General features: G+C 42.6%; 1 protein-coding gene across 4 annotated transcripts in view; it reads left to right on the top strand.

Annotated features, from left to right (window-relative positions):
* LOC310865681 (sodium bicarbonate cotransporter 3-like) overlaps positions 1 to 16,231 on the top strand; it is a 74,523-nt gene that overhangs the window by 16,627 nt on the left and 41,665 nt on the right. For all 4 annotated transcript variants that reach the window (XM_083774892.1, XM_083774893.1, XM_083774891.1 and 1 more), the window contains exons 2-3: positions 6,856 to 6,937; positions 14,285 to 14,434. In XM_083774892.1, the coding sequence (XP_083631018.1) occupies positions 6,856 to 6,937; positions 14,285 to 14,434 (232 nt within the window). The remainder of the gene's footprint in view (positions 1 to 6,855; positions 6,938 to 14,284; positions 14,435 to 16,231) is intronic.

The raw sequence follows: 16,231 nt of genomic DNA, 5'->3' as shown, positions 1-16,231 counted from the left end.
GGTTTCATGAAAGTGATGCTACATAAGTTACCATGGAAACTAATGCTTTGGACTTAGCCTGCTCCGGACCAGGCTAACAGCCAGGTTTAACCTAATCCTGATGTCTTTACTGTTCATTAAGCAGTCAAACTGATCACAAACCAATGATGTTTCCCAGATTTATTAAATTATTATGGGTTTATGTTGCCTTATTTGTATCGGTCTGCATTAAAGGACTAATTTAAGCACTATATAAAATCAAATAACCAAAATATATAGGCTGCACAACATCATGACAGCTTGTGAGCTTGTAGATCAGATGCTTTTGGTGAATGTTCCCCATGAATAGGTTTGCTGTCGTGCAAGTGCAGTGCACGGTTAAGAAGAATTATTATATTATATTATTATTATTATTTGTAAAAGTGAAAACCACTAAATATTACCATTACTCATTGTTTTACAACATATTACCATTGTAACATTTCACCCACTACTAGTCCTACATACTTACACCTAGAAACCCCATTCAAACCCATTTAGGTTCATCCTACGGTGGACATGTGTGCTTGAAAAGGAATCTTTGAAATGTTTCATAGTTTTAGAAATATAGTGCTTTCAAATTTGAGACATTTATAGGCAGATAGTGGCACTTCAAAAAATCACTTTCACCTAGAAACTCCATTCACACTTTGTAAAATTCAGCTTACTGTGGAGACACATGCTGGAACTTTTTACTTTGAAATGTTTTGTAGTTTCTGAGTTATTTAACTTAAACGCCCAATGCATTCTCAATGGCAATAGCACAAACTTTGGCATGCTCCCATGACCCTCACCAGTCTGGCCCCTGTCTGGACAACAACCCCCTTCCCCAAAGGTAGCTCCCTCAGAGGAGGGAGTTATGGCCAAATATCACAATGCGACAATATCATTATGCTTACAATATTAAGAATTCTGTTTTAAGTTAATAGTAGTGGTAAAATGTAAACTATATTTTTGGGGTAGTTAATCATTCAGTCTATCCACTATTGAGAGTATGTTCTCTCTTTAATTACAGCAGCAGTATTTATTTTAGAAGCTTAAGTCAACTGAGTTGTATCAGTAAGTCTTGAATAGATTAGTAAAGATAATGAGATATACAGAAGGGGGCTGTAATGCAACTATTAAGGATGCAAACTGCCTTAATACCCCATGAAGAAGAAGGATCAGTAAATCTGTGTTCTACAGAATGGGTCTAGAGACAAAAAGCCAGACTGTCTATTAAGCCAGGCTTGCTGATCCCGGCTCGCCAAATCCACCAATTCTGAGCCTCGCTTGGCTTTAGTGGAACGGAATAAACCAGGCTGTAAAGATCAGGATTTAAAAAGCCTGGTTTTGGCCTAAATCCTGGATTAGTTAATCCAAGTTTCGTGAAACAGGCCCCTGGTTATATCAGAGTGGTGATTGAGGCTCAAACCATTGGAAATAAGTTTGAGGGACATGGACAATATGATATTAAATATTAAAAGCAGTTTTAAAATGCAAGTTATTTGCGCTTTAAGACGACTAATTATGCTAATGCCGTATACATACACACCTTTACAACCATGTGGTGCCTTGGACGTGTATAGGCATCTTTTAGGTCCTTTATTATTGATATTAAACCATTTCATATATTTTTATTATTGTTATTGTTTTTTTGGCCTTTCCTTCTTCAGCGATCCTAGGCTGGTTTCGCGCATGCGCACTGCCGTTCACTTCCTTGTTTACGGGCCGACATAAGTTGCTCATCGTAACGCCGATGTTCTGTGGCCATTTCTGACTTCAGCAAGCACCTCTATTCACCTCTATTAACGCTTCCAAAGAGACATAAGACGAGGTAGTGTAGTGTTTTTGGCAGCAAATTTCTATTTTAGTTTTAGTCATAGTCTCTTGAATAGTTTTCACTTAGTTTTAGTCACCTGGAATGTTTTAGTGTTAGTCTAGTGTTTAGTCGACTAAATCTACAGCTGGTTTAGTCAACTAAAATGTATTTTGGCTGGCCTTTATGCCGTCGTAATGGCTGATTTTGCACTTCCTGAAAATAGCAGATCTACAAGCTCACAATGCGTTGCGACGTGTTGTGAGCTATTTTCAGCATGCAACCAAGTCTATAATGAAGTATACTGGATCTCTTGTCCCCTAGTCCCTTCCTAACATTTTAGTCTAGTTTTTATTTGTTGACGAAATTGTCAGTATATTTAGTCTTAGTTTTACTCATCATAGCTTAGTTTTCATTCAGTTTCCATTTAGTTTTCGTCAGTGAAAAAAGGTAGTCAACGAACATTTTTCGTCTAAAAAATCGACGAAATCAACACGGTTTTTGGGGGTAACGGAAGGCAGGGCTTTTCAGAGTAAAATCTGAGTGATTCCCATCACAGTTGACCCCGGGATCGCTCATTCTGGTTCATTCAACGACGCCCTGTCATGTGTATGTGCAAAAAAATGCATGGCTTTTTAAATAACTAGATTACAATCTAGGCACCTGACCATTGAGTTGCTAGGCGAGCGAGTGCCTGTGCCACTTCAATGTCTGAGTTATGAAGCTCGTCGGTAGCAGTAGGGCTGTCACCATTACACATTTTAGTTGAGTAGAAGTGTCAGACAAGTAATTGCAATTAACGATTTAATTGTGTTTTTTTTACATTGAATATTGGAACGTTACAATGTATTTCCGGTTGCCTTTAGGGCTTCGTAATCACAATGACAGAAATGGCAGAAATGACAAATAACTGACACATTTAATATATTTTTTAATAATTTGGAAATTTACAAAATAGTTGATATTGTATGCTTGTAGATTTACTATTTCTGCTATTTTTGAAAATTGTTTGACAATGTATGGACATTTTTCAACATTGAAGCGATTGACACTTCAATGGATAGTCTGGTAGTATATGGTGGAGTAGGTGCATGGCAGACTCAGAGGTCGTTCAGAGGTGGAATAACAGAACGGTGCATCATACATATTATCTACTGAGGAGGAGCTTAGCCAAGCCAAATTTTCCACTACTGTGACGCTATTAGCTGGTAATGTTACTAACCTGTAAACCAGACGCTAGTCGCAACCACAGAAGGGTCCCCGATATAAATACACAGCGGCAGCCAATGGGTTTGTGTAAGACTGCGTCCGTCAGGGACGTGCACACATAGACGTCAAAGGGGGCTTCAGCCCCTGTCCTTTTAACCGTCTGTAAAACAACTGCCCTCTCCAGACCACGGATGCAGCATTTACTACATGGTGAAAGAAATACAAATGCCACTCCTTTCCATGCCATACCGGAAGGCAGCATTCAGCAGAATTGCTTTTTTCTCCTGAACTTGAACGCAGCATTTTGCGTTTAACTAATTTGTTTCGAAATCCATGTCACACCGCATCCACTAGCTAAAGAGTGCTGGGTTGCACCCTGAAAATGGCCGCAAATTTCAGCCCCTGCCGCTCTAACACTTTCTGCACGTGCCAGGTGTCCGTTTACAATGGCACGACGTCATCAAAACAAGTTGCACATGTGCACTGGCTGACGGCGCCTCCCTCACCCTCAAAAGTGTAGGCTAGTATTTTGAGTTTATGTCACAAAGATACGTTTTCCGAGTAGTGATGCAGAGAATTTGCATTCATAATGATCGTCTTACTTTATTTACTGTGTCATCCAAGCTAGACAGATAAATAATGACCTTTTGTTTCCTGCTGACCCACCTCCCCCACACATCTCAGTTGTCTTTGTCTGGTGCTACACTCCTTCCCAAGAGCCCCCATCCTTCCACCCCTACTGGCATGGCCTCTCCAGCCCCCCGACACAGCTGTGCTCTCTGGGCACAATGGGCAACCTGCTCCCATGGCCCGGGGGATTAGCAGTGATTTGCAGGGTTTATTTTGGACTGAGGCTGTTTGACAGGTTGCATCATGTGTGTTGAAGTTGTTCATGGCAGTGGGGAGGTGGGGCATGTTAAAACACCTGATGCATTGCACTCGTAAGTAATAAGTAAGTGTATATGCCTTGCAGAGCCATCAGGCCCATAGGACAGGAGCCATTCTCCTGTACACCCCCTGGACATGATTCTAGTATTCCACAGGGACTTACCCCCAACCCTTGATGCTGAGTGCTAGGCAGGGAGGCACTGGGTCCCATTTTTAGAGTCTGGTATGACCCAGCCGGGGATCAAACCCGGACCCACAAGGCCACTGAGCTGTGCACATGCACAGTTGCACACACACCTCATATCATAATTTGTGAAATGGCACACACTCACTAATACAACAAACAGATTTATGTGATTGCGGTACGTTCAGAAGCTTAACTTTGTATATATATTCACTATTATTATTCTGGGCATGATGTCATAATAAAATAGTGAAACATTTGATCAAAATAGCAAATCTACCATCAGTTGAGGAAACATACTACCTGCTGTCATGCTGCAAGAAAGAACCCTGATTATTTCTTTTTCTCATATAGTCGTAACCTTTTCTCCTCAACACTATTATAATGCAAATCCAACATACATGTGTCACGCAGGCGTGCGTGACACATGCAGGCATGCACGCACACACACACACACACACACACACACACACACACACACACACACACACACACACACACACACACACACACACACACACACACACATTCTTCATTCTTCCAAGGTGCGGAGAGCAGTTCATTATGGTAATATATGGATGGAAATCTGAATGTCATTGAAGTCAGTCACATGAATTCAGCGCTCTATACTGTGTTCTCTCCCCCCCAGTTGTTGATGAAAATGTAATGGCTGATTGACAGTGCTTACTTTCTGAGTACCCAAAGACGCTTTACATGGGGGGTCTTTACAGAGATAACAACACAATTAAAAACAACTTTATTAGAAATAATCACTAGAAGCTAAAAAACATTAAAAGACAGTGAAAAGTGTTAGCTGGATATACTGTGTGTTTGTGCCTTAATGTCTCTTGATTTGGATATTTTCTGTACTGGAGGGAGGCAAGCGAGCTCACGTACCTCGGATTCTTCCCTTCCACGGTGCAGTTTCCATACCAGAATTGTCGGCATCACCATCAGTGAAGCCACGATGCCTTCTGTAAATGCTGTGTTCTCTCTCTCTCTCTCTCTCTCTCTCTCTCTCTCTCTCTCTCTCTCTCTCTCTCTCTCTCTCTCTCTCTCTCTCTCCTGCTAAACCCCTTATCCCTAAACTACTTTGCCTTTTTTGGGGGTACCCTGCAGTCAATTGGTTAAAACGTTTTTTTTTTGTTTTTGGTGAATGCTGTATCGTAAATTGGTTGAATACCTTCGAGTCTGAAGAGATGAAACAAAATTGTGGAAGAGAGAGGCGGGCTTGTCACTGGCAGAAAGTAACACTTGAAAACATACGATTTTCTTTTGGAATGTATGGGAACACACCACCTACACATGCTGTATGAGTGTATGCAGATAAACTACCCTCACTGCACTGCATTACAGAGAGCTTTTATTGTGTGTGTGTGTGTGTGTGTGTGTGTGTGTGTGTGTGTGTGTGTGTGTGTGTGTGTGTGTGTGTGTGTGTGTGTGTGTGTGTGTGTGTGTGTGTGTGTGTGTGTGTGTGTGTGTGTGTGTGTGTGTGTGTGTGTGTGTGTGTGTGTGTGTGTGTGTGTGTGTGTGTGTGTGTGTGTGTGTGTGTGTGTGTGTGTGTGTGTGTGTGTGTGTGTAATGTATACTGGACGTGTGAGTAATATTGTGCTGTGCATTGATGCAGAAAGGCCAGTGCAGGCGGCTACAATACGTGCTCGACCCCGGAATGAAAGGTCCAGTAGCTCAGTAGAAAGCGGTGGCCATGCTTCACTGAACCAGAGACAGCTCTAATGAAAGCTCCATGTCGCGGCCTCACAGATCACATATCCCTCCATGTCACAGTGGGCATGCTGACCTGTCATCATGACCATGAGCCAACATCGGGCCCCAACAAATGTCTCCGGAACCATGTCAACTGTTTGTTAGCCATAGAAATCTCAAGATCCAAATGGGCAGATTGACATTAAATCGGCGCGCATTCATGCTATCCCAGAGGATGATCCCTATACTCATTGTGGTGACCCTATGTCCCTTACTATGTGCCACCCTTAGGCCAAGATGCAAGATGCCACCCACCCCAACCAACACCCAGTTGGTTTGGGGGGGGGGGGGGGGGGGGGGTTTACATCTCGGCTCATCCGAAGCGTCACACACATACACACACAGAAACTGTATTTCATTATATTTGTTCGGTATCTGTAGTGTTTGGTCATTTTGTGGAGTAATATGTGCATGCATGTGCTCTCATGACTTTTATTCAGTGATTTAGGGCAGGCTTTATCTTTTTATATTATGAGTAACGTCATAGGGTGACTCTTGGCGGCGTTGCTATGAAACCCTACCTCGCACAGATCATTTTTTTCCCCAACACAGCCTAATTAGTTTGTAAGAGATGCACATATGCCAGGCTTGCCAGCTCATTAATAAAAATGAGTTGCGGATTATCTGCTAGATAAGCTCCGTCATGATTATTACACCACTCGTCGAGTGATTTGTAATAAAGACATTGCTGCCTGTTGTGGGTGTATTAACGAGGCCATAAGTACACTTCATTATGTTAGGTCTGTGTTGATGCTTACTTACTTTAACTTGTGACTGATCTGATGTTCATTTGCTTTCACATAAAATGCTAATTATTATGATATAATGCAGTTATTATGCACCTGCAAAATATCATGCACAATTGCACATGTATGCCAATTGCCAATATTGTTGTGCAAATGCCAATTATTATGCACATACCGTATATATATATATATGCTAAAAAGTTTGGTTGAATGTTTATTTTTATTTTTTATTATCTCTCGCTTCTCAGAGCCTTGATGAGGAAGCCATCTTGGATCTTGGAAAAACCAGCTCCACAACCCATACAAACTATGAGACGGATGAACTAGAGAGTGAGTGAACCTTCTTTTAGGGTTGATTGTTGTATTCCTTTTCTTTTCTTTTCTTTTACTTTTTACTGTTTGCTTTTCTGGGTAAGCAAAGTGATTTCCTACAGAAACACAGAGGAGACCTCCGTTTCTTCCATGGAGAGAGTGTGACCTCAAAACAGACGGCAATCTTCCCCCATTCATCTGATTGCAATTAGTGCAGCAAGGCTTTCGACTGATCAGCTGCCCACATAGCTAGAGATTTTCCAGGTTAATCGCCTGCTTAGCATTCAAGATATGTAAACAAACACACTAGCCATACCAGTGTTAACATTCATGATACGTGACTGATTAGAACCCCAAGTTCCCTAACCTGATTTATCCACACAACACAGATGAAGAAGAAAGACATAGAATGTAGTCGAGACCTTCTAAGGATTTAATATCGGTTCCCTTGACGTCATTGAGGGTATTGTTTATGGGCCAATTCTATTTTAGCTCTGGCATTCATTACAAGTTGTAATATTGCCAAGAGTAGGCCTGGCAGGGTTGGAGAAAGGGCCTTTCTGTGTGGAGTTTGCATGTTCTTCCCGTGTCCCCTAGGGTAGCTACCCTCACAAAAAACATGCAGTAATCCTGGTCTCTAAAACTACCTCCCCCTGGCCAGCCGGGGCGCCTGATGGAGGGGAAAGGAACTCGTCGGAATAACGTGTTCCTTCCACGCCGGGGAAATTCCCCCCTCAGGTGAAAAGAAGCAGTGTTGACTCCTCATGTATATAAGGAAGCATGAGGTCAGTCCGCTGCCCCCCCGGTTGGCAGAGGAAGTGTAGCGCCCAGGATTACATTAGATAATTGACACTGGGTGAAAAACAATGCGTTGCAAAATCGTGGGATAACAGGATGATGATGTCATCTGTGATATGGTTTTGCGGAGTTCGTCTTCATCAATTGCGCAGAATGACAATAGGCTCCCCCTGAAGAGATCTACCCCGGCACCATTAGCTGCTGTTTGAGGGTTTGTGCTAGCAGCACCATTCATAATATCAGCTCTAATGTTACAAATTTTGTTATCAAAAAAGCATGCAAAACTGCTTGTAGGACTGGGAGGGTTTAAAAGTCGTTCAATGTTAGAGGGTAGGACTTTTTCTTCTTCTCATTAATAATGCCAGAGAAATATGCCTGCCTTGCCAGACGCAAGGCTTTGTTATAGACGACTGTTGACTTTTTAAAGAATCTCTAGGTGGATGGTGAGTTTGGTTTTTCTCCAAACTCGCTCAGCACTACGACATTCTTTCTTCAGTGAACATGTATGCTCATTTATCCAGGGTGTTACTCTGGATAAGCCTGCTTTATCTGTGGGATTCAACGTTTTAGCCAAAGCGATAATTTAAGCATAACAATATAATTTGAAAATGTAGCCTATAGATCTCTCTTCAACAAATGGGATCCAGCGGCAGGCTTTTTACAATTGCGGTCCTTTTTTATAATTCAGTGTTTTAGGCAAAGCGATGCAGGCCTAATTATTATATTATGTTCATTCCATACCAAAACTGTGTTGCGTGCGCGCGAGTGTGTGTGTGTGATTCTGATCTGTCATCTCTGCGAATCTCTGCGTGTGTTGACACTACACACACACGCAGAAGAACTGGGAGGCGGAGCTAACCAGGTCTTTGCCGTACCGTGGCGTGTCGGCGCTGCGCATGCACGTCCGGAGAAGACGTCAGCAGCAACAACAACGTTACAAATGGCAACGTCTCTCTAACTGTTCCCTCTGCCAGCAACCCCCCTCCACCCCCACCGTGCATCCTGTCTGTCTCTACGTGGGGCCATCCTGCTCTCTCATCTCTGCCTTTGAATTGTCTCTTATCTTTCTCTCCTTTCATAATCCTCAATTCCCCATTGGATCTCACCCCCTCCTCTCTCCCCTCTCTCTCCCCAGCCAGTTATCTCTTTGTCCTGCCTTCACCTGCTCGGCTGCTTCTCCAACTCTGTCTCAACACCACCTCCACTTTCTTTCTGTTTACTCCTCCATTAGTCAAGGAATATTATCAGAATAATGTCAAATCTGGGAATACAAGAATTTTCTTCACCAATGTGTTTGTAAAGGTGTCTACTAACATATCCCACATTGGTTTCTATTCAACCACACTAGGGGAATAATTTTTGACAGCAAAATGTTTAAATTTCATTATGCTTTAAAGGCGTAGTGAAATGAAAAATACGGTTTTCACACTTTTAGACCATATCCGTGGTCATCATATGGGCATACCTAACAATGGATGCTAAAAAATGGGCAAATTCTCATTTCTGTGTGTTTTTATATCAAAAGTCCATACAAATATTTGTTTTATTAGTTCCTGAAAATGAAAACGTGCTGCGTGATGACGTGTAGAGATACACATCGATAAAAGCCAATAAAAATGAAGTTCACCAGTATAATTCCCCATATCTGCGCATCCGTCCAACAGCTGCTACTGATTACAGAAATCCTCCGTTTTTATTCCCATTCAAGATAGCATCCAGACAGTGTATTACTCGGTTTCAACCTAATCGTCACGCTAAAATATGTATCTGAAAACATTATAGGGTAGAAATAAGCCACATAACAGTAAACTGGTACAGCTGGCCGACTATCTGACTTGTAAACAAAGTCAGTCCATGCGTCCCTACTCCCTAGCTACCGTCCCATCGCCTGAAGGGATGCGACGCTCTGATTGGTTCAGAAACTTCAGAGCGGTGTTTCCAGCTGAAACCGTCTGAAACTTCAAAATAAAATACCCACCATTTCTGTTTCCCTACACCTTTAAATAGCATGTAACGTGTCAAACTAGGGGGTTTTCATTATTCTGAATCCATTCCAAGCATTAATTTCGCACGAAAAACACTCCTTGGGCTAAAAAACAGTGGCTATGGACACATTTTGCCCAAGGAGTGTTTGCCATGCAAAACTAATGCTGGAATGGGTTCTGAATCATGAAAAACCCCTAGTTTGACACGTCACATACTACTTAAAGTATAATGAAATTTAGAACATTTTGTCATATATTGGTTGTTGATGCTACCCCAACTTTCAGCAGTTCCCCTAGGGTCGTTGAATAGAAACCATTGTGGGATATGTTAGCAGACACCACATTGGTGAAGAAGATTCTTGGTAAGAAATGTATTCAGAGATTTTATTAATATCCCCTGACCTGATGTTCGTTCTCTCTCCCCATCTCTCTCTTTCTCTACTCTCTACCTCCCCCTGTCTCCCCCTTGTGTGTGTGTGTGTGTGTGTGTGTGTGTGTGTGTGTGTGTGTGTGTGTGTGTGTGTGTGTGTGTGTGTGTGTTCTCTCTAATCCTCAGAGCGATGCTTCTTGTTTTCTTTGCTCATAGAGCTAATCAATCTGAAGAATGTAGACAGACATGATTAATGTCTCTATTTGAGATTTAACTTATATACAAAAATATGCTTGTTCACAGTTCAGTACGTGTTACAGTATGAGTGTATATATAATAACCTCACGACATTGTAGATCGAGCATTTTTATTTCCTTGAAAACCTTTTAAAATGGTCTTCTATAATGTTATGCCCCAAATATCGATGCTAGTTTGCCAGATGGGGACGACGACTTACGTTAGTCCGACATATAGCCCCAAAAAGGGGACACACACACATATGTTAGGACTCACCCGTGGCCCCGCCATGCGTTGCCGGTTAAGGAAAATTGAGTCCCTATTCATTACAATGGAGGGGGTGGAATGGCGCGGAGTGCTTCCTGCTCCGTTCTGTTGTGGTGGTCGGCACTTTGGAATACTTTTCAACACTACCACAAGCGATTACACCGTACAAGTGTATTGTCATGACAAGCAACTCAGCGGTCAGTGCAGTGGCTGTCCAAAGGTCATTATCAACTTAGGCAGTCTAGCCTAAAAGGCGGCTGTAAATGTTCCGCAGTTAACCTTTTAAGAAACACACGTGGGCGGTTAAGAGTAAGACTCACCCATGGCTTTCACGTGCGGTTTGGGGTAGGGTGTCAGACTATTGCCTGTCGGATGTCGGAGCAAAGATGTGCACCCAAAGAAAGTTAATAGAGCGCCGAAGTCCTGACGTCACTCGCTCATCCCCTGGTTCTGCCTGGTTCACGGAAGTCATTTCTCTATGGAGAATAACATGGGGTCAACTTAAAATCGTTTCATATAAGCATTGTGGTCCAAAAATAAACCAGCTGTCTCTGTGTTATTGTCAGGGAGGTGTCTCTGTATCCATATGAGTGAAACGGCCTCGATGACATGTTTATTTTTCAAACACAGTTCTTATATGAGGTGATCTAAAATCCTCCTATGGGGATTACAATGCAAATAAAAAGTACATGAACCCGTGCAGTGTTTCCTGCAGGAAAAGGCCTTGGCATAGTGCTGGGCGCGGGGGGGCTTCTGGCGCGCGTCGATTTTTTAATTAATTAATGAATTGATTTGATTAATAAATTAAGATTAATTTGGATTATTGCTCTTGGAGACACGGGGAGGCACTGGGGGGACACTGGGGAGGCACTGGGGGGACACTGGGGAGGCACTGGGGAGACACTGGGGGGACACTGGGGAGGCACTGGGGGGACACTGGGGAGGCACGTGGATTTGCGCCCTCTACCGATATTGACGTCAGACTTCGGTGCTCTATAGCCTGTGTGTGTGTGTGTGTGTGTGTGTGTGTGTGTGTGTGTGTGTGTGTGTGTGTGTGTGTGTGTGTGTGTGTGTGTGTGTGTGTGTGTGTGTGTGTGTGTGTGTGTGTGTGTGTGTGTCCGATCCTTTTATCCTTGGAGCGATGTGCTGTTGTTTTCTGTGCTCATCATGAGGTCCCTTCTGAAATCAAAGCAGAATAACTCATCTATGGGGGGTAATGGTAAATGGTGCATTTATATAGCGCCTTTATCCAAGGCACTTTACATATATTGTGCATTACATTCACCCATTCATACACCGATTGCGGCGGAAGCCATGCAAGGTACCAACCAGCACATCGGGAGCAATTTGGGGTTCAGTGTCTTGCCCAAGGACACTTCGACATGTAGACAGGAGGAGCCGGGATTCGAACCGCCGACCCATGGATCATTGGACGACCTGCTCTACCTCCTGAGCCACAGTCGCCACCGGGGGAAAAAGTTTCTGGCCGAGAAAGTAGGCTGTCTACATCTCAGAGCTTCAAACGTGTTCAGTATGACGAGTATGAGACAAAATGCATATTGGAAGGAAATCAGACAGTGAAAAAGTTAACCCATTCTGGGCGGGAACCCCTTTTGGTGTTTTACGCATTATGTTATACTTTCGCTATTGGAAAATAGCAGATCTACAAGCTCATAGCACGGCACCGAGTGCCGCGCTACGAGCTTGTAGGTCTGCCATTTTAAAAAAATAGTGAAAATGTGGTGGATATCTTTGAATATATTCTTTCAGAGCGAATGTTTTGATCTCAAATCTTTGCTTCTGGAACAACATATTTTCAGATGGGGGTCAGCGGCCAAATACAGATAATTCTGGGGCTCCTTGACATATATAGTTTGAGAACCACTGACATAGAAACATGTTTTTCAGAAAACTGTCAGGATTTAGAAGGCATTTGAATTGTCCTCAGGTCTAAATGGGTGTTAACAGTCCTCTTTCACAGTGCTTCAAATGGGTCACAGAGGTTACATCCATCCAGGAAATGGAGATGAATCCGCTTCCCGTGCTATATTCAAGCTCTTAATGTGTTCATTGTTATGGAGGTGATTGTAGCCGTCACAGGCTTAACCTCTCTGATTGTTGGTAATAGATCACATGTATGAATGCTGTACTGTACGTGTATTGTAAAAGGCAGGACCCTCAAACGGCCATAAACATCTGGTTGAAGACATAATGAAGACAAAGTGGGGAGAATAATTGAGCGGTCCAAATGACATTCATTCATTCATTCACTCACACACACACACACACACACACACACACATACACAGGCCAGGGAGGAGGGCTTGACACACACACATACACACTGCAATGCTCAGTTCGCACGGGTGCATTTTATTTTATTTTCTCCTGAAAGCACCATTGTCCTTGAATGACTTCATGTCTTAGCGATACACAATGAGTAATGGAACATGCAGTTTCTCCTGTTCTCTTTCCCATTTTCTATTTTAGGTGGGAGTTTTATGCTTTTGTCGAGTAGTTGCTCTTTGGAAACACTGAACAAGCATATCATGTGTTTATTGTGTATAACCTCACCATACCTCTTTCTCATAATTAAATCTTCTTTTCTCAGTCTTTCCCTTGACAAAAAGAAACATGTACTCTTGTGCAACATGTATTTGTATAATCTTAAAACCAGACAGATTTCACCAAACGCTGTACACTGTATACCCAACACTGTAGGTCGTGTTATTTTATTTGACATGAAGCTTGTACTACTTTTGCACTGTTTTTAAATCTCTGATAATAATCTGTAAATATAATGCATCCAGTGCTGGATGTTGTGACCCTAGGCTGGGAACCTTCTTAGGGCCCCCTAGGTGGGGAATAAAAATTATATATAAATCCATATCCTATGAATTATGACTCTTAAATAAGCTGTGGCCTCCTCAAACAGCACTAACTGTACCAACTATTGACATAATAACTCCCACCAAATCAGTTCAAAGAAAATGCGCCACTATCCATGAATTGCATATATACATAGCATCACAAATAACCTAATGACAAATACTTTTCTGAATAATTTCATTAGTTACGCACAGGGGTCACCAACATGCAGGCTTGTCATTAGAGATGCTTCAGTCGATCGGTGGCCGATTTTTTAATCGGCCGATTCTAGCTCCTATAATGACTCGATCGGCCGTCACCAAATCCACTAATATGAAAATCCGAAATAATGTGGCACTCTAGCCTGGGCTGCTCCTCCCCCGCCCCGCCAGAGTAATATGAGCTGCATAGCATGCGTTCTCCTCTGTCTTGCACACAGACAGACACCGTGGGCAGCGATTTGAGCCGACAGGCGCGGCCAAAGGAAGCTGACTGACGACGTCTTTCCAGAGTTTTAGACAGCTGGTGGATGGAAAAGAAGCTCCACCCCCGCGGCTGATTGCCGCGACGGACAGGTTCCCGGAAACGCTCTCCTCCGCGGCACTGGAGCTGCTTTTCCATCCACCAGCTGTCTAAAAACTCGGAAATGACGTAAAACACAGCTTCTTCTGTCCGCGCATGGAATCTAAAGTGTGCTTAGGCCCAGAGAACTATGCTTCTATTCATATATCTATGCTCAACTATGCTCAATAAATATTCTGAATTAACTCTGAGTTGTCTGACTGAAATGGTTTTCAAAGTACAAATGAGAGTTTCTTTATCTCTTCCCCTCACCCCCAGGTCACAGGGCCGTGTACGTTGGGGTCCATGTGCCTCTCGGACGGGAAAACAAACGTCGGCATCGCCACCGAGGCCACAGACATCACCGTAAGAAGAGGGAGCGAGACTCTGAGGAGGGCAAGGACGACGGCAGGGACTCTCCCACTTATGGTCAGTAACTCGTAAACCATTGTCCATAACATTTGTAAAAGTAATGCTTTTACAATGGTTAAAAAAAAGTAATACTTATGTTTTTGATTGAGTATATTAAGCAATTTCAAGACGTCTGTTTGGGGTGAGATAACATTTACCATTGTGTACCTTTTTATTACCTTATTATTCCATCCTTTTATGGTCTCAGTTGATTATTAGGCAATATGAAATTCATCGTGAATTTATCATATAATTAAAATTGGATTAGATTAATTTATCAACTAGATTCCTTTCTATTGTTTTGCCAGCTATGTTTTACAAAGACTAGTCCTTACCCGTTGTGAGATATTGCCCCCCAGAAATATTAATTAACAGTCATTTTAACTTGTCTAATATATATAGTGTTTTTTTTATGAATAAAAACAGTAATATAACATGAAAGTATTTGTATAAATGCTAAATGTTAATTGAACTCTGAGAGTGTAAATGGGTTCATTTGGTTTGGTTCCATATTATTATGGTCAATGCTTGTGTGAAAAGTGGGAGTGATTGGTGCAGGCAGTGAGGAGCTACGGCAGTCACAGTGACAGACACACACACACAGACATTGGCTGAATTATAGTATGATGATATGATTATAGTATGATGATATGATACAAACATCTGAGAAGAAACTATCATTATGTAATATGTACACTACTGTAGTGGCTGGTATAGCAGCATAGGTAAAAAAAATAGAAATAATAAGTGTTAATTGTATATTCTTTACAGACCCAGGGATATGCTAGGACAGCTGTCTTGGCTCACTGCCCTGTAAAAAAAAACCCAGTTCCTGTAGTTTCGGTACACAGGCTTTTATTTTTGTTTGCGTTCGGCAAAACAAAAAAGAAAAGCCTGGGGAAACACATTGTAAAATATGGCATAGGAAGTATGAGTCAACTTGTATTTCGCTAACTAATAACAGTGCAGAAGGGGCATCAAATTTGATGACGGCAGTGCTCTCTGCTGTTTTCTACCGGGGAGCGGGGCGGGTTCCCGGATCGGTGATCCAATAGGATCCATCACCTGTTTTGACCGGCACTCGCCCCGCTAGACCAGAATCCACACAGGCTGGGCCTGTGTGGATTGAGGAAGTGGTCCTGAGGGTCCAATGGAGTTAATACTTTTCCATTGGTTCAATATTTTTGTAACCAACACACAGACGTAAAGGGTGTTCAATCAATAGCACAGATTTATGAAAAAGAAATACATAATAATCTAAAGAGTTAGGTGCGTTAGGTGGTTTCCTCCTGACAGCAACAATATCCAATCTGTATCGTGTATCACTGCCTCAGACATGGTACTAAACGTACGTGCAGAAGTCGTTTCTTCCTTCCTCAATTAGCCTCATTAGCCGTTCATAAACGACATGGCCGCCCGCGCCACAGTGAAGTGTGACGGGGGTGTCGCAGTGTAATATGTTGGGTGAAAGGCATCGCTCCGCTCAAACTCCTCCCTCTGCCTGGGAGAAAATATGAGGTCTGAAATCCACCAGCCTGCTCTGAAAGGCCAATCACGACACATGGGAGCCAGCCAGCTCTAAATACAGATTAAACCTTTGATATTTCAGTGTTCCAAACGTCCCACCGTTGGCTTAACAACACAAAGCAGAGAGACTGCAGGGAGTCGGTTAAAACTCTGAAGCTTTTCCAGCAGTGGGGATGTTTACTGAACATTGGAGAGACCTGCACTGCACACACATAGTCTAGCCTCTAGGGCTAGGCTGGATATATAAGAAAAGACATTTAGAGGGGCAGGTGCTCAAATGAAGAAAAG

Source organism: Protomyctophum parallelum, assembly GCF_964188405.1.
Source record: "Protomyctophum parallelum genome assembly, chromosome: 1".
In the NCBI taxonomy this organism is placed as follows: domain Eukaryota; kingdom Metazoa; phylum Chordata; class Actinopteri; order Myctophiformes; family Myctophidae; genus Protomyctophum; species Protomyctophum parallelum.
Note: the sequence above shows the minus strand (reverse complement) of the source record. Positions and strands in the feature narration are given on the sequence as shown.